Source organism: Physeter macrocephalus, chromosome 11 (assembly GCF_002837175.3).
Source record: "Physeter macrocephalus isolate SW-GA chromosome 11, ASM283717v5, whole genome shotgun sequence".
NCBI classification, from domain to species: domain Eukaryota; kingdom Metazoa; phylum Chordata; class Mammalia; order Artiodactyla; family Physeteridae; genus Physeter; species Physeter macrocephalus.
The window spans coordinates 118,890,361-118,917,199 of record NC_041224.1 but is presented as its reverse complement, the minus strand read 5'-3'; the positions used below and the strand labels follow the sequence as shown (position 1 = coordinate 118,917,199).

Sequence of the window (26,839 nt, the reverse complement as noted above, 5' to 3'; positions counted from 1 at the left end):
CACGAACAGCAGACTAAGAAACACTTGCAATGTTTAAAGAAGTTAATTTCCTTAATTTATGGACTGTTAAAAATTTATGAAATATGGAAAGAGATTCTCTCATACATTACTCACTGAATCTAAATTAGAGGGCAGTTGGTTAACTGTCAGAATTTTAAATGTGCATATGTATGTGCTTTGAAACCAGCACTTCCATTTGTTAGTATTTTTTCTTTTTTATAAATTTATTATTTTATTTTTGGCTGCTTTGGGTCTTCATTGCTTTGCGCGGGCTTTCTCTTGTTGTGGTGAGTGGGGGTTAGTCTTCGTTGCAGTGCACGGGTTTCTCACTGTGGCGGCTTCTCTTGTTGCAGAGCATGGGCTCTAGGTGTGCGGGCTTCAGTAGTTGTGGCACTTGGGCTCAATAGTTATGGCTTGCGGAGTGCAGGCTCAGTAGTTGTGGCGCACGGGCTTAGTTGCTCCGCGGCATGTGGGGTCTTGCTGGACCAGGGCTCGAACCTGTGTCCCCTGCATTGGCAGGCAGATTCTTAACCACTGCGCCACCAGGGAAGTCCCTCTTAGTATTTTTTCTAAGGAAGTAAGTGAATGAGTGTAGGATCACTGCAGTGTTGTTTAGAATAGTGAAAAATTTGAACAAATCTAAATATTATTTGGGGGTTTATTTTAGAATTTAGGTATATTCCTTTAGTTGAACATTATGATTCTCAGGAATTGTTAGCATTCTAATAATTACTTAATGAATAATGGTTCCATCTTTTCATTATCTTTGGGAAGTTTTTAAAGAATAAACATTTTTATAGAAGCAGCTGTCATATTGGAAATAAGAGTTAATATTTTTGAACATTTATATGTGACAGGTCCTGGACCAAGCATTTTACATGTGTTACCTGACTTAATTTTTTCAACAGACCAGTGTGGCAAATAGTAATTGATCCCCACGGAAACTTGAGTATTAAATGGCTCGTAAGCTGGGTGATATAGTGGGGAAAGTCATAATATCTGTGTTCTGTTCTCGGCTATGTTATTTACTTAACACTTTATAGATACTTTGCCTGTCTGTAAAATTAAAATAGTAACATCTCAGGTATTATTGGAAGATTACATGAAAAAAATGCATTTGAAGCACAGAATTTATGGAAGAATTTAAAACATTCAAATTTTAATTGGAACCTTAAAGGTGATAAAATTGAATCAGCTATTACGACCTATTCAAAGTCAAGCAAAGTTTGTTTTTAAAAAAGAGTACAAACCTCTGAATAACTTGATGATGGTCTAGATTCTGTACTTTATTTTCAGTCTTTAACCTATTAAAAATGGGTAAATTAGAGAGAGACTTATTTAAAAGTTATATTTTGGGAAAGCAAAGAATTGAACGAATGAAAGGAAATGAAATTCATTGTTGGTATTTTATTTTGCATAAACATAAAGAAATCTTTAAATTGCATCACTTAGCAAAATTATTCTTTGCTTCACCACCCCAAACTAAAGTAGCATAGCTAGTAAAGGGTGTATTTGTGTTACCAAAAATTTGTTGTCATTGCCTGAACTTTTTCAAATCAATAGCTTCAAGGCCCCCAGTCTTTCCCCCAACCACCAGTCTTTTTTTTTTTTTCCCCCATCAATTGTCCTTAGGGCCTTCTAGAGGCAAGTTGGTTGTTACTGTAAGCTGCTTCTTGTAATCATGTCATTTCTTGTAAATTGTCTTTAAGAAAAATGATTATTCATCTTTGCTTCCATTTATTTGTTTAAAAATCTGAAAATTGTCTTTAAGAAAAATAATTATTCATCTTTGCTTCTGTTTATTTCTTTAAAAATCTGAAAATAATAGATCTGAGCAACCATTTGAATAACTAACTATATATAGTGCTTTGCTAGGTTTGGGGCAACTGCAAAGGAATAAAGAAGTTGATGGTATAGTAAGAGAATCATGTCAAATATGAAACATGTTAATGAGTATTAAAGATAGAGGATCATACATAAATGAGAGGCCTTGGAGAAAGCTTCATGAAGCTGGGTCGTTTGAAGTGTACCTTGAAAGATGATTAGAATTTCAGTAGATGGAAGTAAAAGGAGAGCAGTTCGGGGGAAGGTAATGATAAGAGCACAGCTATGAATGCAGGAATGTTGAAGGCAGTGGTCTTCCAAGCTTTTAAAAAATAAAGATATCAGGCCTCACCCTAGAAATTACAATTTAATGGCAAGGTGAATAGAAAGGATTGAGTATGTGGGAGATAATGTGGGGAGATGATTTATGAAATTTGGTAACCAGGTTTTAATGAGAATTTAGGAAGTAGAGATTATGCCACTTCTCTGACTATATCATTCTACTTTTTGAAATCATGTTTTATTGGTGAATTCATTGCAGGAACAGATTTCTCACCTCCCGTACCAGTATCAAGGCTACTCAGTCTATACATCAAAACGTCTGCATCATTCCTTCCCAGTCAGTACTGCTGTTACTCAAAATGTAGCCTGCAGACTGGTGCTAGTTTACCGGCTGTTTATTACAGGTCTGTAACATGTTAAGTGCAGAAATAGAGGTGTTGAGAAGCTCATCTCAATTTGATAATGCTGTGACATCCAATTGTGTGATTAGGGACTTGTCTCGTTGAATAGAGTATAGACCATTCTAGGTGCTTTTCACTTTATTTTCTAGTAATTCATTGTAAAGCTTTGGTTTGTGTTGAATTGGAATTAAAAAAATTTAAAAACTTTTCCTTTATAGATAATTTGAGAAGCATGGTCTGTACAGTGTTTAAAATTAACTTCTCCCATTCTAACTCATTCTGCTTTTATCCTCTGTTGTTTAAAAGTATATTTTCTTTTCCTAGTGTAATAGTATTTACTTACCCTTACTCATTTTAAAATATGCATATGTTTAACTATTTTCAGTATTCAGAAGGATGCCTTTGAGTTTAGGGATATGAATTGAGAAACTATTTTCTATTTTGGAGGTATAGAACTAAATCCAGAACATTAGTAGTACTGTATTTTGATTGCTCTCCTATTGTCTGACTACTCAATTGTAAAAACAGAGAAGACATTATTTTATATAATAGTTGTATACTAGGAGCTGGCTAATCTTTGGCCCTGTAAAGTGAAAGTAGTACATTTGCTTGAAGTAAACATCTGTAATTGGTGATATAACAGTTTGCAATTTCTAGATTTAGGAAAAAAATATTTTTTCAGTCTGATTTCCATTAATTCTATTTCTTTTCAGATTAATTCTTTTCAGACTAGCCAAGAAGTTCTAGCTTTCAGATTTAGTTAGTCAGATAGGGTCCGGCAGATCTCACAAATTGCGATGTCAAGAAGTTGAATATTAGGCTGGCTAAAAGAGATAGATCAGTAAAACAGAAACCTACACCCATTAGTAGTCACTCCCCATTTCCCCTTACTCTCTAACCCTGGCAACCATTAATTTACTTTTATCTCTATGTATTTGACCACTCTAGATGTTTCATATAAATGGAGTCACAAAATATGTGGTTTTTGTGTCTGGCTTCTTTCACTTAACGATGTTTTCAAGGTTCATCCATGTTTTAGCATGTAACAGTATTTCATTCCTTTTTATGGCTGAATAATAACTATGGATATACCATATTTTATTTATCTCTTCATCAGTTAATGGCCATTTGGGTTGTTTCCACTTTTTTACTGTTATGATATGAACATTTGTGTGGTCATATGTTTTCAATTCTTGGGTATATACTGTTCTAGGAGTTAAATTGCTGGGTAATATATTAATTCCATATTTACCTTTTTGAGGAATTGCCAAACCATTTCCAAAGTAGCTGCATAATTTATATTCCACCAGCAGTGTATGAAGGTATTGTAATTTCCCAACACTTGTTACTGTCTGTCTTTCTGGGTATAGCCATCATAGTGGATGGGTAGTGGTATCACATTTTGATTTTGATTTGCATTTCCCTGATGGCTAATGAGGTTGAGTATCTTTTCGTGTGCTTATTAACCATTTGTATACCTCCTTTGGAGAAATGTCTATTCAAATCCTTTACCTATTTTTAGTTGGGTTATTGTTTCTTTTGTTAGATATACAATTTGCAAATATTTTCTCTTATTCTCTAGATTCTTTTCATTTTTTTAATAGTGCCCTTTGAGGCAAAACAATTCTGAGTTTTGATGAAGTCCAGTTTATTTTTTATTGTTTCTTGTGAGTTTGGTGTCATATCTAAGAAACAATTGACTAGTCCAAGATCATGTTTTCTTCTAAGAGTTTTATAGTTTTAGCTTTTACATTTAGGGCTTTGGTCCATTTTGAGTTAATTTTTGTATATGGTATGAGGTAGTGATCCTGCTTCATTCTTTTGCATATGGATATTCAGTTGTCACAGCACCATTTGTTGAAAAAAACTGTTTTTTCCCTGTTGAGTTGTCTTAATACCCTTGTTTAAAATCATTTGACCATCAGTGTAAGAGTTTATTTCTGGACTCTCAACTTTATTCCACTCATCTGTATGTTTATCCTTATAGCAGCACCACCCTATCTTGATCACTGTAATTTGTAGTAAGCTTAGAAACTGGAAAGTGTCAGTTCTCCAGCTTCGTTCTTCTTTTTCTTCTGTTTTTTTTCAGTTGAAGTATTATGGTATTATTGATACATAACATTATGTTAGTTTCAGGTGTACAACATGATTTGATATTTGTATAGTTGATGTTTGTCACCAGATACATAATTACAACATTTTTCTTGTGGTGACAACTTTTAAGATCTATTCTTAGCACTTCTCAAATATGCAATACAGTATTAACTGTAGTCACACATGCTGTACATTCCCCATGACTTATTTATTTTATAACTGGAAGCTGGTACCTTTTGATGTTCTTCTTTTTCAAGATTGTTTTGATTATTCTGGGTCCCCTGTGTTTTCCTATGAATTTTAGGATCAGCTTTTCAATTTCTGCAAAAGAGCCACTTGGGATTTTGATAGAGGTTGCATTTAATCTTTAGATATATTTGGGAGAATATTGCTATCTTAACAATATTGTGTCTTCCTATCCATGAATATAGAAGGTCTTTCAGTTAGTTTAGATCTTCTTTAGTCTCTTTCACTGATGATTTATAGTTTTCAGTGTACAAATCTTACATTTCTTTTGTTAGATTTATTCCCAAGTATTTTATTGTTTTCACGCTTTGTAAATGAAGTTGTTTCCTTAATTTCACTTTTGAATTATTCATTGGTGGTGGGTAAAAAGGCAGTTGATTTTATATATTCATCTTGTATTCTTCAACCTAGCTGAACTTGTTTATTAGCTTTTATAGATTTCTGTGTGTATGTATTCCTTAGAATTTTTTATATACAAAATCATACCATTTGTGAATAGGGATGTAATGCTTCTCACTTTATAGTGTATATGGTTTTTATTTATTTTCATGTCTAATTTCTTTGGCTAGAACTTCCTGTACAGTGTTGAATAAAAGTGGCAAAAGCAGATATCCTTGTCTTGTTCATGTTTTTAAGGGTAGAACTTTTGGTCTTTTACCAGTCAGTATGAAGTTAGGTGTGGGTTTTTTTCATAGATGCCCTTTATCAGATTGAGGACATCACTTTTTTTTTTTTTTTTTGCAGTACGCAGGCCTCTCACTGTTGTGGCCTGTCCTGTTGCAGAGCACAGGCTCCGGACACGCAGGCTCAGTGGCCATGGCTTACGGGCCTAGCCGCTCCGCGGCATGTGGGATCTTCCCGGACCGGGGCACGAGCCCGTGTCCCCTGCATCGGCAGGTGGACTCTCAACCACTGCGCCACCAGGGAAGCCCGAGGACATTACTTTTTATTCCTAACTTTTTGAGTTTCTTTGTCATTAAGGGATGTTGGCTATCGTCAAGTACTTTTTCTGTGTCTGTTGAGACTATCACGTAGGTTTTGACCTTTTTATTAATATGGTGTATTGCATTGATTGATTTTTGTATGTTGAACTGACCTTGCACTCTGGGATAAATCCCACTTGGTCATGATGTATAATTCTTTTAATATATTGCCATATATTGTCATATTCAGTTTCCTAGTATTCTGTTGAGGATTTTTGTGTCTTTATTCATAAGGAATATTGGTCTGTAGTTTTCTTTTCTTGTAATGTTTTTGTCTGATTTTGGAATGAGGATAATACTGGCCTCATTGATACAGTTTGAAAGTGTTCTCTTCTTTATCCTTTGGAAGAGTTGGTAGAATTCACCTATGAAGCCATTTGGGCCTGGACTTTTCTTTGAGGTCAGTTTTCTTTATTACTCAGTCCGTCTTTTTACTTTTTATAGATCTATTCAGATTTTCTGTTTCTTCTTGAGTCAGTTTTGCTAGTTCATTTTGTGTCTTTTCTTTGAATTTGTCCATTCCGTGTTACCTAACTTGCTAACAACAAATGCTCATAGTATTACCTTAAGATATTTTCTATTACTGTAAGATTGGTAGTAATGTTCTCATTTCCAGATTAGTAATTTGAATCATATCTCTCTTTATATTGGATAGTCTAGCCAAAGATTTGTCAATGTTGTTATCTTTTCAAAGAACTAATTTTGGTTTCATTGATTTCTTGGTATTGTTTTTCTTTTCTCTATTTTACGTATCTCCATTCTAATCTTTATTATTTCCTTTCTTCCACATGCTTTTGCTTTTTGTTTTATAGTTTTTTTTTTTTTGTGGTATGCGGGCCTCCCTCTGCTGTGGCCTCTCCCGTTGCGGAGCACAGGCTCCGGACGCGCAGGCCCAGCGGCCATGGCTCACGGGCCCAGCCACTCCGCGGCACGTGGGATCCTCCCGGACCGGGGCGCAAACCCGGTTCCCCTGCATCGGCAGGCGGACGCACAACCACCGCGCCACCAGGGAAGCCCTATAGTTTTTTAAAGTGGAACATTAGGTTATTGATTTTGAGACCTGTATCGAGGTGTTTATTAAAGCTATAAATTTACCTCTAAGCACTGTTTTAGTGGGATGCCATATATTTGGTATGTTGTTTTTTCATTTACAGGTCAAAGTATTTTTTTACAGTGGATTTGAGTTACTATCTAGAATCCTTTCATTTCATCTTGATGGACTCACTTAGTAATTTTTATAGGACAGACCTGCTAGCAACAAATTCTCTCAGTTTTGGTGTACCTGGGGATGCTTTAATTTTGCCTTAATTTTTGAGGATGTGTTGCTTAACTGATGTGTTGTTAACACATCTGATGTTAACTGATGTGTTGCTTCTCTCTTGGTGCTCTCAAGATTCTTCTTGTTGTTATCTTTTGACAGTTTTGTTATGATGTGCTTAGATATGGGTCTCTGAGTTTATTCTACTTCTAATTTATTGAGTTTCTTAAATGTCCACATAAATGCTTTTCATGAAATTTGGAAAATTTTCAGCCATTATTTCTTGAAATTTTTCTGTCTCTTTTCTCTCCTGGGTCTCCTGTTATATGTGTATTGCTGCATTTGATGGTGACTCAGAAGTCTCTGAGGCTCTGTTCATTTTTCTTCATTATTTTTAAATTCTGTTCATGAGACTGGATAATCTCAACTAACCTAATATCTTTTGAGTTTGCTAATTTTTTATTTTGCCAGTTCAGATGTGCTGTTGAGCTTTTAGTGAACTTTTCATTTTGTATTGTACTTTTAAACTCTTTTTTTAAAAACGTAATTTCTACCTCATTATTGATATCCTCTCCTTGGTGAGGTGCCATTCTCACACTTTCCTTTAGTTCTTTAGACATGGTTTCCTTTATTTTTTGGAACGTATTTAAAACAGATGATAGTGTTTTCCTAGTAGATCTAATGTTTGTTCTTCCTCAGGGACAATTTCTGTTGACTGATCTTTCTCCTGTACATGGGGCATACTTTTGTTTTGTTTTGGTCACAGTCAGTTGATTTTTTACAAAGGTGCCTAGGCAATTCAACTGAGAATTGAAAATGTTTTTAACATCAAAACAAACAATGCTAGAAATATTGGACAGCTGATAACAAGGAACAAATTATTAATACATGCAACAATATAGATAAATCTCAAAATGATTATGCTAAGTGAAAGAAGCCAGTTTAAAAAAGAGTAAATACTCTATAATCCCAATTATATACAAATTCTAGAAAATGCAAGCTAATTCATAGTGACAGCGTAGTAGTGGTTATCTGGGGATGGGGAAAGAAGGGATGGATTACAAAGGGGCACAAGGAAACTTTTGCAAATCATGGGTATGTTCATTACCTTAATTGTTGCTGGTTTCCTGGATGCATGCATATGTCAGAACTCATCAAATTGTTCACCTTAAATATGTGCAGATTATTGTATGTCAATTATATTTAAATAAAGCTGCAAAAGGCAAGCAAAAATGCTCCTGAATGGAGGCGAGGAGGTGGCCACGCGTGGGCTGGGCAGAGCATGTGTCCTCTTCTCCCCCTGCAGCAGTTACGAGGAGGACAGCCTCAGCCTGGGATTCTGAAGGACCAGAAAGCCCCTCAGCCAAAGTCGTGGCATGAAGTGTTGGAGACCACGGGCTCCCTGCCACTGGAGGTGTGGCAGAGGCTGGGCTGGTGGCCTTTGGAGTCCCTAACGCCTCTGGGACCAGGATCTTGTGGCTTGGCAGGAGGCGAGTGTGTGTCTAGGGGAAGGAAGATGCACGGGAGGGATGAGGACCAGGCTGCACCTGGCCTGTGTGTGCCTTGTCCATGTTGCCTTTCTTTTCCAACACCACCTCCAAGTCCATGTTGGGCTCCTCGTCCCAAGGTTCTCCTTCTACTCTGCTCTCCTGCCTCTTCTTCCTCTTCAGAGCTGGCTCCTCAATGTCTGCCTGCTCTGCCTTTTTCTTGGACTTCATTTTCTTCTTTACAGGAGCCTTGGGGCTGTCTCCTATTGGGATGTATTCTGGAGCTTCAACTTTGACTGGCTTCTTTTTACTTTCTTTCCTAGGGCTGCTCACCCCGGACCTGGAGAGCTCAGGGTGCCCCAGGAGGGGTATCTCCCTCCTGGTGGATTTTCTTTTTCTCCTTCATCTTCACGTTGTGTTCCCTGGGGCTCCCCTACTTCTGTTTCTTTCACGAGGCTGCCTGCTCCCAGATGCCCTCTTTCCCAACTGAGCAAGTGTACAAAGCATCCCTGGCCTCTCAGAACCAAGGGTCCCTGGCTGAGACGGCTATAGCTTCCTGGGCCTTTTTCTCCTTCTTGTGTTTTTTGAGCTTCTTGCCAACTCTGGTTACCTCCTCGACCTGCTTGGGGTCTGGGGAGGTTTTCACCGTCAAGCCAGGGGACATGGACTTCCTCTTCTCCCCACTGAGTGATGTGGATGGACCAAGTGCCTGCTTCCTGGGGCTGGGTGACGGCTCAGTCCGTACAACATGTAATGTGGCCTCAGGTTCTAGGGGCTCCTCACAGGGCTATGACCGTTCTTTTTCTTCATAGAGGCATTTTGGGTGCCTGCTCTTGGACCACATTCTTCGAGGGTGGTGTGGCTCTTGTGGGACAAACCTCTGCAAAATAATTGTCACTATTTAAAACCTAGTATTGAGTCTCTCCTTCTTTGACTACCTTCTTTTTCTTCTTCTTTTTCTCTGGGAGCCCAAGGCCCAGGTCTCCTTTGTGAGTCTTAGTGATCATTCCCAAAGGCCAAACTTCCCTGCCTCCACATGAGAGCTGGGGCATATTTTCCTTTTTTTTTTTTTAAATTTATTTATATTTACTTATTTATTTTTGGCTGCTTTGGGCCTTCATTGCTGCACGCAGGCTTTCTCTAGTTGTGATGAGTGGGGGCTCCTCTTTGTTGCAGTGCATGGGCTTCTCGTTGCAGTGGCTTCTCTTTGTTGCAGAGCCCAGGCTCTAGGTATGTGGCTTCAGTAGTTGTGGCACGTGGGCTCAGTAGTTGTGGCTCGCAGGCTGTAGAGCGCAGGCTCAGCAGTTGTGGTGCACGGGCTTAGTTGCTCTGTGGCAGGGGCATACTTTCTTGTTTCTTTGTGTGTCTTGTAATTTTGTTGATAAACTGACATTTTAAATAATACGGCAACTCGGGAAACCACTTTCTCCCTCTCCCCCAGGGTTTTGTTGTTGTTTCTGTTGTTATTGTTGCTGTGTGATTCTTTAATGACTTTCCTGAACTAACTCTGTGCAGTGTATTTTCTTTCTCCAATGTGACCACCGCATTCTTTACTCGTTCAACTTAGTGGTCAGCTAATGACTGCACGGATACTTCCTTACAAGCCTGGAGTCAGTAAGTTTCCTAGTCTTTGCCAAGGGGCTCTCTGTGTGTATTGGGACATACTGTCCGTATTCAAGAAACAGTTTACAATACTTTTTTAGCCTTCACATCTTTCTTGTGTAACCTCAAGATCAGACAGAGGTGAAAGTTTAAATCTTTTTCCAGACTTTCCTTAGTATGCTTGCAGCTCAGCTCATGGCTTTCTATACTCCTGTTAATATGTCGTAGCTCTTTAAAGTTCCCTATGGATAGCACATTCCCTATATTTTTCCTTCTAAGTTGTTTTTTGGTTAGCTGTTTGCCTCATCAGTGATTGCTGCCTCAGGCAGCTGTGGTGTTAAATAATTGCCACTGATTGTTTTCTACAAATGTCTCCAGGGGAAAAGCTGTTGCAGTGTGTGAGTTCTGAGTTATGTCAAATAAAGACAAGCTTTGCAAGCTGGATTTTCGAAGGAGCAGCTAGATAAGTCAAATAATGACATTTCTCTTAGAATGAAGCTTTGAAAGAACTCCAATTCTGTTCTGACTCTTCCAGTGACCCATAGGCTGCTGTTTCTCACTGTGATCCTGGGCTGTTGGTTTTTAAGGCTTCTATGGAGATGAGGATGGGGAATGGGAACATAGTAAGTTTTAAATGCCACAGAGCTAACTGTTCTTATTGAGGTTCATCCATTTTTCTTGAAAAAATGTGCTTGATTGTTGCGAGCCTTTGATTAATTTCCAGGTCTCCGAAAAGGTTGATTTTTACTGTTTTTGCTTTTGTTTAGTTGTTTAGTTGTTTTTAATGGAGGAAAAGATTTTCAGAGTTCCTTATTCCACTAACTTGCTGATATTACCTACTTATAACTTGCTTTTTAACTATAAATACTTAATGTTTTTCAGTTTTATTAAAATGTTCTTTTATGAATATTTTTAGTGGCTGCCTATTCATTTTATGGATGTATCATAATTTATTTAGTTCCTTACTGTGTAGTGGGTAGTGGACAGATATTAGGAAGTTAGGGAAGAAAAATAGGACTTGTATATCATGTGAAGGAACCCAGGCTTATCCTGTTTACAGTGGGAAACCCCTTAAGTATTTTAAGCTGATGAGTGATACCGGTAGTTGGACTCAGGTTTGGTAAATTATTCTGGTAGCAATATGTGGAGGATGGATAAAAAGTAGGCTTCAAATGGTGTGAGATTAGGTAGGAGACTACTAATAAAATTCAGGCAAGAGGTCATGAAGTATCAAACTAAAAATTTTCACTATCTGTCCTAAAACTTCAGAGTATCTATCTCAGCCTCTACAGGACTGTGTTGCTTTCAAATAATTCTTTAAAAATACCATTCTTTCGGAATGAATTTGATTAAAATTGGCCACAAGGTTATATTATGCTTTGGCGTACCACCTGAAGTGTAGCTAATATGGTGGTGTTGATTGAGGGCTCAGAAAAGCTGATTTGGAACTATTTAATAGCTTTGTGTGACCTGGACTTGTTACCTAACTTCTCTCAGGCTTAATTTCCTCAGAAGGTGGAGATAATATACCTATTTCAAAAATATGTTCGTGGAGAATGAATAAGATATCTATGCAAATGTAAATTATTAAGTAAACATAAGTGATTATAACTGTTTGCCTTTGCCTTATCTTTATGTCTCTGTGCTTCTGGTATGTTTGATAAAACAGAATTGACGTTGCTCTTAAATCAGACATTGTATCTTTGTTTATTAGATTATCTTTTTTACTGTATCTCCTCAGTTCCTCTGTGCCTATGTCGAATCTTTGAAGGCAAGAGAATAATTTTTATTTTACTTTATGTTTAAGGGTTTTTTTATGTCACTAATAATTTTTACTTTTATTATATATTGAAATAATATTTTTGATATATTGGTTAAATATAATATATTCAAATTAATTTAATCTGTTTCCTCTACCTTTTTCTCCTTTTTTTAAACATCGTTATTGGAGTATAATTGTTTTACAATGGTGTGTTAGTTTCTGCTATATACGAAGGGAATCTGCTGTATGTATACATATGTCCCTGTATCTTCTCCCTCTTGCATCTCCCTCCCATCCTACCTATCCCAGTCATTTAGCTGGTCACAAAGCACCGAGCTGATCTCCCTGTACTATGTGGATGCTTCCTACTAGCCATCTGTTTTACATTTGTTAGTGTATATATGTCCATGCCAAACTCTCACTTCGTCCTAACTTACCCTTCCCCCTCCCCGTGTCCTCAAGTCCATTCTCTATGTCTTCGTCTTTATTCTTGTCCTGCCCCTAGGTTCTTAGAACCATTTTTTTTTCTTTTTTAGATTCCATATATATATATGTTAGCATACGGTATTTATTTTTCTCTTTCTGACTTACTTCACTCACTCTGTATGACAGACTCTAGGTCCATCCACCTCACTACAAATAATTTCGTTGCTTTCTATGGCTGAGTAATATTCCATTGTATACATGTGCCACATCTTCTTTATCCATTCATCTGTCATGGACACGTAGGTTGCTTCCATGTTCTGAGTATTGTAAATAGTGCTGCAGTGAACATTGTAGTACATGACTGTTTTTGAATTACGGTTTTCTGAAGGTATATGCCCACTAGTGGGATTGCTGGGTCATCTGGTAGTTCTATTTTTAGTTTTTTAAGGAACCTCCATACTGTTATCCATAGTGGCTGTATCAATTTACATTCCCACCAACAGTGTAAGAGGGTTCCCTTTTCTCCACACCTTTTCCAGCATTTATTGTTTGTAGACTTTTTGATGATGGCCATTCTGACTGGTGTGAGGTGATACTGCATTGTAGTTTTGATTTGCATTTCTCTACTGATCACTGATGTTGAGCATCCTTTATATGTTTGTTGGCAATCTGTATATCTTCTTTGGAGAAATGTCTATTTAGGTCTTCTGCCTAGTTTTGGAGTGGAGTGTTTTTTTGATATTGAGCTGCATGAGCTGCTTGTATATTTTGGAGATTAATCCTTTGTCAGTTGCTTCATTTGCCAATATTTTCTCCCATTCTGAGGGTTGTTTCTTTGTCTTGTTTATGTTTTCCTTTGCTGTGTGAAAGCTTTTAAGTTTCATTAGGTCCCATTTGTTTATTTTTGTTTTCATTTCCATTTCTCTAAAAGTGGGTCAAAAAGGATCTTGCTGTGATTTATGTCAAATAGTGTTCTTCTGTGTTTTCCTCTAAGACTTTGAAAGTGTCTGGCCTTACATTTAGGTCTTTACTTCATTTTGAGTGTATTTTTGTGTATAGGGGGGTTCTAATTTCATTCTTTTACATGTAGATGTCCAGTTTTCCCAGCACCACCTATTGAAGAGGCTGCCTTTTCTCCATTGTATATTCTCAACTGCTTTATCAAAGATAAGGTGACCATATGTGTGTGGGTTTATCTCTGGGCTTTCTGTCCTGTTCCATTGATCTATATTTCTGTTTTTGTGGAAATACCATACTGTCTGGCTTCCTGTAGCTTTGTAGTATAGTCTGAAGTCCGGGAGCCTGATTCCTCTAGCTCCGTTTTTCTTTCTCAAGATTGCTTTGGCTATTCGGGGTGTTCTGTGTTTCCATGAAAATTGTGAAATTTTTTGTTCTAGTTCTTGAAAAATACCACTGGTAGTTTGACAGGGATTGCATTGAATATGTAGGCTGCTTTGGGTAGTATAGTCATTTTCAAAATGTTAATTCCTCCAATCCAAGAACATGGTATATTTCTCCATCTGTTTGTATCATCTTTAATTCATTTCATCAGTGTCTTATAGTTTTCTGCATACAGGTCTTTTGTCTCCTTAGGTAGGTTTATTCCTAGGTATTTTATTCTTTATGTTGCAGTGGTAAATGGGAGCGTTTTCTTAATTTCACTTTCAGGTTTTTCATCATTAGTGTATAGGAATGCAAGAGATTTCTGTGCATTAATTTTTTATCCTGCTACTTTACCAGATTCATTGATTAGCTCTAGTAGTTTTCTGGTAGCATCTTTAAGATTCTCTATGTATAGTATCATGTCATATGCAAACAGTGACAGCTTTACTTCTTCTTTTCCGATTTGGATTCCTTTAATTTCTTTTTCTTCTCTGGTTGCTGTGGCTAAAACTTCCAAAACTATATTGAATAGTAGTGGTAAGAGTGGGCAACTTGTCTTGTTCCTGATCTTAGTGGAAATGGTTTCAGTTTTTCACCATTGAGGACGATGTTGGCTGTGGGTTTCTTGTATATGGCCTTTATTATGTTGAGGAAAGTTCCCTCTATGCCCACTTTCTGGAGAGTTTTTATCATAAATGGGTGTTGAATTTTATTGAAAGCTTTCTCTGCATCTATTGAGATGATCATATGGTTTTTCTCCTTCAATTTGTTAATATGGTGTATCACACTGATTGATTGATTTGCGTATATTGAAGAATCCTTGCATTCCTGGGATAAACCCCACTTGATCATGGTGTATGATCCTTTTAACTTGCTGTCAAATTCTGTTTGCTAGTAGTTTGTTGAGGATTTTTGTATCTATGTTCATCAGTGCTGTTGGCCTGTAGTTTTCTTTCTTTGTGACATCTTTGTCTGGTTTTGGTATCAGGGTGATGCTGGCCTTGTAGAATGAGTTTGGGAGTGTTCCTTCCTCTGCAATTTTTTGGATTAGTTTCAGAAGGACAGGTGTTAACTCTTCTCTAAATGTTTGATAGAATTTGCCTGTGAAGCCATCTGGTCCCGGACTTTTGTTTGTTGGGAGTTTATTGATTACTGATTCAATTTCATTACTGGCAACTGGTCTGTTCATATTGTCTGTTTCTTCCTGATTCAGTCTTGGGAGATTATACATTTCTAAGAATTTGTCAATTTAGCTTTTAGTTTTATTGATCTTTGCTATTGTTTCCTTCACTTCTTTTTCATTTATTTCTGATCTGATTTTTTTTATTTCTTTCCTGCTGCTAACTTAGGGGTTTTTTTGGTCTTCTTTCTTTAATTGCTTTAGGTGTAATGTTAGGTTGTTTATTTGAGATGTTTCTTGTGTTCCTATGTTGGGTTCATAAATATGTACAATTGTATCTTCTTCTTGGATTGATCCCTTGATCATTATGTAGTGTCCTTTGTTGTCTCTTTTAATAGTCTGTTTTAAAGTCTATTTTGTATGATAATGAGAATTTCTACTCCACCTTTCTTTTGATTTACATTTGCATGGAATATCTTTTTTCTATCCCCTCACTTTCAGTCTGTATGTGTCCCTAGGTCTGAAGTGTAGACAGCATATATACGGGTCTTGTTTTTGTATCCAGTCAACCAGTCTGTGTCTTTTGGTTGGAGCAATAAATTCATTTACATTTAAGGTAATTATTGATATATAAGTTCCTACTACCATTTTCTTAATTGTTTTGAGTTTGTTATCATAGGTGTTTTCCTCCTCTCGTGTTTCCTGCCTAGAGAAGTTCCTTTGGCATTTGTGTAAAGGTGGTTTGGTGGTGCTGAATTCCCTTAGCTTTTGCTTGTCTGTAAAGGTTTTAATTTCTCCATCATCTGTGCTGCCTGTACTTGATTAACAATTTCCTTTCCCATATTAGGGAAGTTTTCAACTGTAATCTCATCAAATATTTTCTCAGTTCCTTTCTTTTTCTCTTCTTCTGGGATCCCAGTAATTCAAATGTTGGTGTGTTTAATGTTGTCCCAGAGGCCTCTGAGACTGTCCTCAGTTCTTTTAATTCTTTTTTCTTTATTGTGCTCTGCAGTAGTTATTTCCACTATTTTATCTTCCAGGTCACTTATCCATTCTTCTGCCTCAGTTATTCATTCTGCTATTGATTCCTTCTAGAGAATTTTTTTTTTTTTTGTGGTATGCGGGCCTCTCACTGTTGTGGCCTCTCCTGTTGCGGAGCACAGGCTCCGGACACGCAGGCTCAACGGCCATGGCTCATGGGCCTAGCCGCTCTGCGGCATGTGGGATCTTCCCAGACCGGGGCATGAACCCGTGTCCTCTGCATCAGCAGGCGGACTCTCAACCACTGCGCCACCAGGGAAGCCCCCTTCTAGAGAATTTTTATTTTCATTTATTGTGTTGTTCACCATTGTTTGTTTGCTCTTAGTTCTTCTAGTTCCTTGTTAAACGTTTCTTGCATTTTCTCCATTGATTTTCCAAGATTTTGGATCATGTTTACTATCATTATTCTGAATTCTTTTTCAGGTAGACTGCCTATTTCCTCTTCATTTGTTTGGTCTGGTGGGTTTTTACCGTGCTCCTTCATCTGCTGTGTGTTTCATTGTCTTCTCATTTTGCTTAGCTTACTGTGTTTTGGTGGGTTTTTACCGTGCTCCTTCATCTGTGTGTTTCATTGTCTTCTCATTTTGCTTAACTTACTGTGTTTGGGGTCTCCTTTTTGCAGGCTGCAGGTTCGTAGTTGCTGTTGTTTTTGGTGTCTGCCCCCAGTGGCTAAGGTTGGTTTAGTGAGTTGTGTAGGCTTCCTGGTGGAGGGGACTAGTGCCTGTGTTCTGGTGGATGAGGCTGGATCTTGTCTTTCTGGTGGGCCTGTCCACGTCTGGTGGTGTGTTTTGTGGTGTCTGTGGCCTTATTATTCTTTTAGGCAGAGTCTCTGCTAATGGGTGGGGTTCTGTTCCTGTCTTGCTAGTTGTTTGGCATAGGGTGTCCTGCACTGTACATTGGTGGTCGTTGGGTGGAGTTGGGTCTTGGAGTTGAGATGGAGATCTCTGGGAGATTTTTGCCCTTTGATATTATGTGGAGGTGGGAGGTCTCTTGTGGACCAATGTCCTGAAGTTGGCTGTCCCACCTCAGATGCACAGCCCTGACTCTTGGCTGGAGCACCAAGAGCCTGTCATCCACACGGCTCAGAATAAGAGGGAGAGAAAAAAAAAGAAAGAAATAAAGAAGAAGAGAAAGTAAAATAAAAGTTATTAAAATGAAAAATAATTATTAAAGAGAAATTTTTTTGTAAGAATAATTAAAAAATAAAAAGAGGGCTTCCCTGGTGGCGCAGTGGTTGAGAGTCCGCCTGCCAATGCAGGGGACACGGGTTTGTGCCCTGGTCCAAGAGGATCCCACATGTCGCGGAGTGGCTGGGCCCGTGAGCCATGGCCACTGAGCTTGCACGTCTGGAGCCTGTGCTCCGCAACAGGAGAGGCAACAACAGTGAGAGGCCTGCGTAGCGCAAAAAAAAAAAAAAAAAAAAAAAAGAAAGAAAGAAAGAAGAGAGTGACCAAATGAGAAAATAAATCCACCAATGATAACAAGCACTAAAAATTATACAAAAAAAAAAAAAACCCACAATGGACAGACAGAACCCTAGGACAAATGGTAAAAGCAAAGCTATACAGACAAAATCACACACAGAAGGATACACATATACACTCACAAAAAGAGAAAAATGGAAAAAAAAATATACTTCATTGCTCCCAAAGTCCGCCTCCTCAATTTGGGATGATTCGTTGTCTTTTCAGGTATTCCACAGATGCAGCGTACATCAAGTTGACTGTCGAGATTTAATCCGCTGCTCCTGAGGTTGCTGGGAGAGATTTCCCTTTCTCTTCTTTGTTTGCACAGCTCCTGGGGTTCAGCTTTGGATTTGGCCCCGCCTCTGCATGTAGTTCGCCTGAGGGTGTCTATTCTACTCTCAGACAGGACAGGGTTGAAGGAGCAGCTGATTCAGGGGCTCTGGCTCACTCAGGCCAGGGGGAAGGAGAGGTATGGAGTGCGGGGCGAGCCTTCGGCCGCAGAGCCCAGCATGACATTGCAGCAGTGTGAGGAGCGACGTGTGTTCTCCCGGGGAAGTTGTCCCTGGATTACGGGACCCTGACAGTGGCGGGCTGCACAGGCTCCCGGGAGGGGAGGTGTGGATAGTGACCTGTGCTTGCACACAGTCTTCTTGGTGGCTGCAGCAGCAGCCTTAGCGTCTCATACCTGTCTCTGGGGTCCAAGCTTATAGCCGCAGCTCGCGCCCATTCCTGGAGCTCCTTTAAGCGGCACTCTTAATTCCCTCTCCTCGCACACCAGGAAACAAAGAGGCAAGAAAAAGTGTCTTGCCTCTTCGGCAGCTCCAGACCTTTCCCCGGACTCCGTCCCATCTAGCTGTGGCGCACTAGCCCCCTTCAGGCTGTGTTCACGCCGCCAACCCCAGTCCTCTCCCTGGGATCCGACCTCCGAAGCCTGAGTCTCAACTCCCAGCCCCTGCCTGCCCCATCGGGTGAGCAGACAAGCTTCTCGGGCTGGTCAGTGCTGTTCGGCACCGATTGTCTGTGCGGGAATCTCTCCACTTTGCCCCCTGCACCCCTGTTGCTGCGCTCTCCTCCGTGGCTCCGAAGCTTCCCCCCTCCGCCACCGCAGTCTCCGCTCGTGAAGGGCCTTCCTAGTGTGTGGGAACCTTTCCTCCTTCACAGCTCCTTTCCAGAGGTGCAGGTCGTGTCCCTATTCTTTTGTCTCTGTTTTTTCTTTTTTCTTTTGCCCTACCCAGGTACGTGGGGGAGTTTCTTGCCTTTTGGGAAGTCTGAGGTTTTCTGTGAGTGTTCAGTAGGTGTTCTGTAGGGGCTGTTCCACATCTAAATGTATTTCTGTTGTATTTGTGGGGAGGAAAGTGATCTCTGCGTCTTACTCTTCCGCCATCTTGAAGCTTCTCCTCTGGCAGGTGGATTCTTAACCACTGTGCCACCAGGGAAGTCCCTAGTAGTTCATTTTGGTCAGAGAGCATGGTATGTGCTAAGTTATTCTTGTCTTTTTCTATTTAGTTTGTGGCCTTACTAGTTCAGTTTTTAAACTTTTTTTGTTTTTTAATATTTATTTATTTATTTATTTACTTTTTTCTTTGGCTGCACCAGGTCTTAGTTGCAGCATTCAGGATCTTTGTTTCTGCCTGCGGGATCTTCCTTGCTGCATGTGGGCTCTTTTTAGTTGTGGCATGTGGGCTTTTTTAGTTGTGCCATGTGGGCTATTAGTTGTGGCATGTGGGATCTAGTTCCCTGACCAGGGATTGAACCCAGGCTCCCTGCTTTGTGAGTGCAGAGTGTTAACCCACTGGACCACCAGGGAAGTCCCCACTAGTTCAGGTTTTATAAATACCTTACTTTTACATGAGAAGATTTATAGTCTCTTGAATTTAGAGTTTTACAGGTAAAGTGCTCATTTTGTTATTCAAATCTTGTGTATACTTGTGTATACGTACTTCTGTTAAATATGTGTTAAAAGCTACCACACTATAAATGGGTTTGCTTTTCTTTAGAAATCTGTCAGCTTTTGCTTTTTATAACTCTTCATGCAAAATTGAAATTAAAGCTTTCTGGTAAATAGAGCCTTTTGTCAAAATACATTGACCTGTTTAATTGTATTAATTCTTGCCTTAATGTTTACTTTTTGTCTCTTGTTGAGTGATCACTTTTGGTATTTTTGGTTAGTATTTGGGTTAAAAATACTTTTCTTCATAAATACTTTGTAGCTTGACTTTTGTGTGTGTTTTTAAATCCAGTATGATTACAGCTCTTTCTTAACTGTGGCATTTAATCCATTAACTTTTTTGTAACTACTTGTATATTTATATTGATTTCTGTCATCTCATTCACTTTTTTTGGGGTGCTTTTCTTTACTCATGTCTGTTAGATTGATAAGCTTTTCTATATTCTTTTTCCCTTCTAATGATTAGAAGTTATGCATTGTTGTTATTCTCTTATTTGTAACTTAGAAAACTTCAATAGCATACTAATATTGAAGTCTAGAGTTCATCACTGTTTCTACTGTCCTCTTAAACAAAATAAGATCTTAAAATACTCTCTCCAGCATTTGTTTCATCTTTCACATTATTGCCCATTATTTTACTTCCTCCTTGTTAGTAATCTTTTGCATTAATACTTTTGTTAACAGTCAGTGCTCATTGAGATTTACCCACACATTTTCCAGTTTGTTAGCTCATCTTTGCTTCTTGCTTCTCACTCTCCCATGTGAGTTTATTTCTATTCGTTCAGAAATATATCTTTTGTAATTCTTTGAGTGAGGGTTTTTAAGTGTTAAACTCTAAGTATGTTAGAAAATGCCTTTTCTTTATTTTCATGTTCATCTTATTGAACAGTAGTTTAGCTGAATTAGAATTTTAGGATGACTATTATTTTCCCTTAGTTCTTTCAGTATAAAATTGCATTGTCTTCTTGCCTCTCTTGGGCTGATGAGAAGTCTGTTGTTAGTTTTGATATTTCTGTGTAGGTAACTTTTCTTGGTTGTAATATTTCCATTTTGTTTTTGGCGTTAGGATGTGGCCGTGGATTTGTGTTCATCCTGCTTGGGAATCACTATGCTTTTTCAGTCTGAAGATTTATTTACATATTTCACCAATTTTAGATAGTACTCAGACCTTATGTCTCTGAATATTGCTTACATTTTATTTTTGTTCTTGGAACTTCTCAGGCAGTCTGTTTCCATCTTATTATTTTTCTGTGCTACATTCTGAGTAATAGCATCAGTCTGTCTTCCAACTTACTATTTCTCTGTTTCTTCCTTTTGTCCTCTCTTCACTTCCTCCCTTTTCTCAATTTCTTCTCCCTTCTCATATACCCTCCTCTTTTCTTAGAACTTGATAATGTATTGTTTATAATTTTCCAGCCTATTTGTGTGGTTTTACCCCCCTTCTTCTCTCTTGCACCTTCTTTCTGTTTTCCTCCTACTTTTCTCTCTGCTTCCCCCCTTATTTGTGCTTGACTCCATATTACTTATATTTTAATACTACATTTTTGTGTTTCTTTTCCCTTACCCATTCTCCCTTCTCCTCATCCTTACTTCCTTCCCATCTCCTTTCCTCCATATTTCCCCTTCAACCCCTCCCTGCCTTTCTCTATACCACATTCTCACCATCCTCCTCTCCCTCATGGCACCTCTCCCTCCATCCCACTTCCTCCTCTCCTACTTACTCTCTTTTCTTCACTTCTACTCCTTCTCCTCTTCCTTTTTTTTTTTTGAGCTTGTATTATTTATTTTTATCCAGCATTTCTGTGTCTCTGCAATTAGAGGGTTTTTTGTGTTATTCACTGTATTGTTGGATCAGTCCTCATTATTATTGATTATTTTAAGGCAATAATTTACATTGTTCACCACTTTATTATTAGGAGCAGATTACTTGTGATACACTTCACAGATTAGTGTATTATAATGCCATCATTTGAGGAAAAGTTCTAAATCGTGGCTTTTTTTTATGTAGATGAGGAAGAAGAATGATGGTATTGCAAAATTGGTTGAATTTTTGGTCATCTAGCGTGGGTTATGTGATAACTTTTCTAGGGAGGTATTTAATACAGGTATCTGAAATTTAAGGTCAGGTAAACTGGCCTTCTGAATTTTGTAATTTTTAATTATAGATTTGTTACAGAGCTTAGATGTCTTCAAAAGATGTAGTAGGAAGTAAATATATTAGTTAGGTTCTTGAAGCTTATTCATAAAAAGATCCTAGAGACATCTGAAATTTTCTTTGTGAAAACTAAATGAAGTCTAGAACTATTTTGCTACTTAAATTAGTATTCCCAAAGGTCTTCAAAGCATTCTTAAGCCTGAATAAGTTTTTTTTAAATCTCAGAAACTTCAATCTTAATTTGTGGTTGAAATGTTTGATTTCTTTAAGGAAATACTAATTCACAAACATTACAAATCAAACAGAAGTATTTCTAAAAATGGGGGAAGTTTTTGAATGCTTGAACTTTTTTTAAGTGCCAACCATCAGTTTAGCACTATGCAAAGCACTTCCTCAGATTAAAATTTTGAAAAAATTAGAAACATAAAAGAAGCTAAGGCATGCTTTCTGCTCCCAAAGAGCATCCAGTATCTGTAAGAGAATGATACAGTGGCACTCCATTTTGGAGGGGTGGGTCCACATCCTCAGATTCAACCTACTTTGGATCAAAAATATTCAGGAAAAAAAATTCTGGAGAATTCCAGAAAGCAGAACTTGAATTTGCCACACCCAGGCAACTATTTACATAGCATTTACATTGTGTCCGGTATTATAAGTAATCTAGAGGTGACGTAAAGTGTGTGGGAGGATGTGCATAGGTTATATGCAAATACTATGTCATTTTATATAAGGGATCCTCAGATTTTGGCATCTGATGGGTTCCTGGAACCACCACTTGCTGATACCGAGGGACAGTTGTACTAACTAATGTGACATAATTAAGAGCCACACTGCCTAAAAGTACTGGAGGCATTCACAAAAAGAGAAAACATAAAGGGTTTTGGGGCATTGTTTGGGGAAAGGTATTGGGTAGAAGTTTTTCCATAATCTCTTCCTTTGTGGATTTCCTTCCTTTTGTATTTTCCTTTCTTCTGTGTTACTGTTTTATAGAGAGACTTCTTTTTAAATAAGTGAAACCTTCTTATTCTCTTATATCCACCTTTTTTGTGTTTCTTCCCGTTTACCCCCACTATGTAAATTTTGTGAATTGGTGAACAAAAATCTGTTATGAGTTTTTATTTGCTAACTAGTTCATTACAAATAGATACAGAGTAAAAAACAAACTGACCTAATTTTGATGCAGTATTTTTTATTAGCAAGTATGTAGTTTCCAGGCTTTGTGTAACATGCTGTATGGGAAGGAAATTGAGAGAGACTATCTTGGCTCCTAAATTTATGTTGCACAATCTTGAGTTGATTCATGTTTGCTTTTGTGTTGTTTTGATTTTTTTGTTTTGCTTTGTTATTGTTCTCATTTTCTTCTTTCCCCTGCGACATTAGTTTTGTTTGAAACATTAATTTCAGGAAATTTAGTGGTTAATTATAGCAGTCTATTTCGTTCTCATTTCATAGTTCTTTGTTACTTCAAACTACTGGGGGGGGGCAGAATACTTCTGTTTATCTCAGTGTATGTGTTTTATTTTGGTAGTCTCTAAAATATGTTTAACTAGTATTCAAAGACAATTTTTCTTATCTTCTTACAGGTAGATAACAGATAAACTACTAGTGTTCTTTTCTTATTTTTCTTATAGATGTATCAATATTACACTGGAAGCTGAATAACATAGAGGTTAAGAGCATGGGCACTAAATCCAGGCTGTGTGGAGTTTAAATCCATGACTCTTTCTTACTAACTGAATTACTTAAACTCTCTATACCTGTTTTCTCATCTTTAGAGTTAGGGATAATAGTAGTACTTATTTCATAGTGTTGTTCTGAGGACTTTAGGAATTAATTTCTATAAAGGACTTAGAAGAAGAGTGTCTGGCATATAGAAAACATTGTTTGTGTTAGCCATTATTATTTTTTTTTTCCCCTAGTTCTTTGAAAATGTACACAGATAGTGTTACAGGTAGGAATGGAATCTGGGTGTTCTAATTCCAGTCAAGATGAAGCAGTGCTATTTTGCCTGTCAGTAGGTTATGCAGTCTTTTCCAAGATAAAAATTTCCAAGCTACAAAATGAATACAATAACATTAAAATAATTTATTTGATTAATAATAAAACACATTTGAGGACATATGTGCTCAGCACTGTGCTTAGGTTTTGGAAATACTAAGGTAGACACACTTTCTATCCTAAAGAAACTATAGACTAGTCCTGGAAAAAAGACAAGGAGACACTTGAGACATAATTATTTCCATGAGAGAGAAATGTAGAGAACACAAGGGAATAGAGAGGAGAGGGCATCCATTCCTTCCTTGGGGGGGGCAAAACAAAAGGGAAGCAGTCTTGGAAAATTCCGTAGATGAGATGTCATTAAAGATTTATGAATATTCATAGGGTAAGATAATACACCAGAGTTTAAAGTGCTGTCTGTATGTTGTTACTATTTAACTTTATTCTGAAATCTTCCATTCAGCCTTAGAACATTCCAAGAAATTAATTGATGTGTACCTTTAACTTGAGTTTATCAGCAGTTAGTAGTTTATTCTTCATTTTACTCCCAGGTTCAAAAAAATCTTTGTTTTTCCAGTTGCCTTTTTCAAATTTGTTTATTATAAAAGAGACATGTGCTTTTTGTAAAGGAATTTGAATAGTAGGAAGTATATAAAGTAAAAGTTCTTAATTCCTCCCCTTTTCCCCAACTTTCTCACCCCCCCGAAAATAAACCAAACAATAAGATGCATAAGTACATATACACCTACGATGTAGATATCTTGCTTTAAATAATAAATCCCATTTCCTTAGTTTGCACTTATGATATTTTTCGACCTGTCAAGGATACTTTTTCTATTTTATTTTTATCAAAATGCTCAAAGCTAGCCAAAATGAATTATTTTTCTGCATCCTATCCTGCTTTCCTCACTTCATGTCTTTGTTTATGCCGAGAATGTCTTTCTCATTCAAACCCACCACTTTATGTCCAAAGTCCTTCCTGTCCATAGAGGTCTTTTCAGATAATACATTCTCTGTCAGGCGTTTCTTCTTTCCCCACCTTCACCCCTCACTGAGTTTTGAAAGTAATTTTGTGTTAGGACCCAACACTTTCTGCTCTGCATACAGTTAAATGTTCAGTTTCTCTGCCTTGGACTATACTGACAGTTCTTATAGAACAAGTATTACCTGAGTTTTGTAATACTTAAGTGCCTATTTGCAAAGCCTATTGTTAGATATTTAAAGTAAATGTATTTTAGACATGTATTATTACTCTTAGAAATACCGATTTTTAACTGTCTTGGGGAAAAGTTAGGAGAGCATAGCTGTGAATTGAAAATAGAACTTGACTTCTTTTTTAATGATTTTGGATAAAACTTTCTGAGGCATTGTTTTCTTTTAGTAAACAAAGATTATGATAACCTGATTTGACCAGTTTTTAAAATTAAAACTAAAATCTTTAAAAGCTGAAGTTGTGAGAACTAGGATATAAATGTATAAACACATCTCTTAAATATTTTAATAGAATTTTAAGAGCAGTTCTTTGGCATTTTTGAAGGAAACATGCCACAATAAATATTTGCTGAATGTGATATAAATAGTAATCACTAAAAACTGTTTTCATTTATTTTTCAGAGAATGCAGAGTCCATCGATCTTAAACAGTTTTTTGACCAACATTTTTCACATATATATTATGTGTTTTTTGAGAATTTTGTTACTATTGAAGCTAGTCTTAAACAGAAAGGTAAGATGTTAAAATCAGTCTTGGCTTATGTTGATGTTTCAAATAATTGTCATAAACAGTCACTTAAAAATATACTCTTGGACATTGGAATTTTAGTATTATTTCACTTCTTTTTGTTAGACAGCTTGAAGAACACCCCTCTCACACTATGGGTTAGTAGTAGTATCCTTATTATTTTGAGAAGGCTTAGATTTCCTTTTTCTCTGGTCAGGTTTATGTGTTTTCTCACCTTTGCTCTGCCCTAGGGGCATATGTCAGGTTTGAGCAGTCATTTTCATAAATTCATTTTTAGAGTTCATTCAGAGTTCTCCACAATATATTATGATTTGTTCTTAGACATAAATATGTAGAATCTAAATTTAACTGTCTAAAAAGAGTAGAGAGAGATTCTATGATATTGTCTATACATTGAACAGAATACACTTTAAACATTTTATTAAAGAATCACTGAGAAAAAAACCTCAGTGCTTGAAATATTTTAAGCTTTTTAAGTGGTTGTTGACATTGAGGACAAAATGATAATGTTTAAAATATTTTTCTATAAAAATGTTTTAGGTCACAAGTCTCAAAGGGAGGAATTGGATGCTATACTTTTTATTTTTGAGGTAAGTACCTGCCAATGTAACTTTTTTTCCAAAATTAATTTTTGGAACATACAAAGGAATATATTGAATATTAACAATGTGAATCTACCATGCTTTTCAAAAACTGAATTGCACTTTTTAACCTAAAGATATACCTGACTTAATTCTTAATTATTTTCTGAGGTACACATATTATTTTTAGGTACAGATAAAATTATGTTTTTATGCATTTGATACCACAGTTGGTACAATATTCACTGTGTTTGCAAACATGAAAATTTTAATTTGTGGGAGATTTACACAAATGGAGAATTAAAAAAAAAAAAAAATTCTTACTTGAGAGGGTAAATTCATGGAACTGTTACATACCTAAGGAGTTTATAGTTTCTGCTTTAACTGCTTTTCATTGAAAACTTATATAAAATAGTTTTAAATATTTTATAAATTGTTGTTCTACTACATTTGCTTTGGATTGGGGTGGGACAGATTTTTATTGCTTAATAAACAGAAGGAAACAACAACATTTGATACTCTGCTAAAATTTGTTTCATTTTTGGCACAATGATAAAAATGAGGGACACACATGCTTTTCAAATAACCCCATGCTCTTCATTCTGTCTTTCAAATCAAATAGTGATAGGAGTATTCTGATCTTTATTGAGAATTTTAGAGAACTGGATAAAGTCAGGATTAGACCTTGTGTCTTGAAAAGCATAGTAAAGAATTTAGAAATCAGTTTCTAAAGATTGAACTATTGTATCTACTGCTAATTAAAGATAATTCACTATTTTGTATGTTGACTATTTTAGTATAGTTTAGAAGAATTGAAGAATTTGATCTCTCTCTTAGTTGCTGAGTTAGTCACAGCTGAAAAAAGAAAGTGTTTTTTTTTTTTTTTTTTTTTTAAGAGTTCCAGACAGAAGTAACTGGTGTTGGTACCTGTTCTGCAGTTAATTTTCATTAGTCGTTAACTCTGAGGAATTTGCTTATATTTACCTCCCCAGGTGTTTGCATGAACTGTTTACAAGGTAAATATTAAAACATGAATATTTTG

At 37.0% G+C, this 26,839-nt stretch overlaps 1 protein-coding gene and 1 pseudogene across 7 annotated transcripts in view; one reads left to right on the top strand and one right to left on the bottom strand.

Annotated features, from left to right (window-relative positions):
- Positions 1–26,839, top strand: part of RALGAPA1 (Ral GTPase activating protein catalytic subunit alpha 1) — a 222,367-nt gene that overhangs the window by 19,605 nt on the left and 175,923 nt on the right. For all 7 annotated transcript variants that reach the window (XR_003681899.2, XR_003681898.2, XM_007113236.4 and 4 more), the window contains exons 2-3: positions 25,091–25,201; positions 25,757–25,806. Coding sequence is in view for 5 of the 7 variants with exons in the window: in XM_007113236.4 (XP_007113298.1) it covers positions 25,091–25,201; positions 25,757–25,806 (161 nt within the window). In the remaining 2 variants the exon portion in view is untranslated. The remainder of the gene's footprint in view (positions 1–25,090; positions 25,202–25,756; positions 25,807–26,839) is intronic.
- Positions 8,591–9,582, bottom strand: LOC112063479 (lysine-rich nucleolar protein 1-like; annotated as a pseudogene).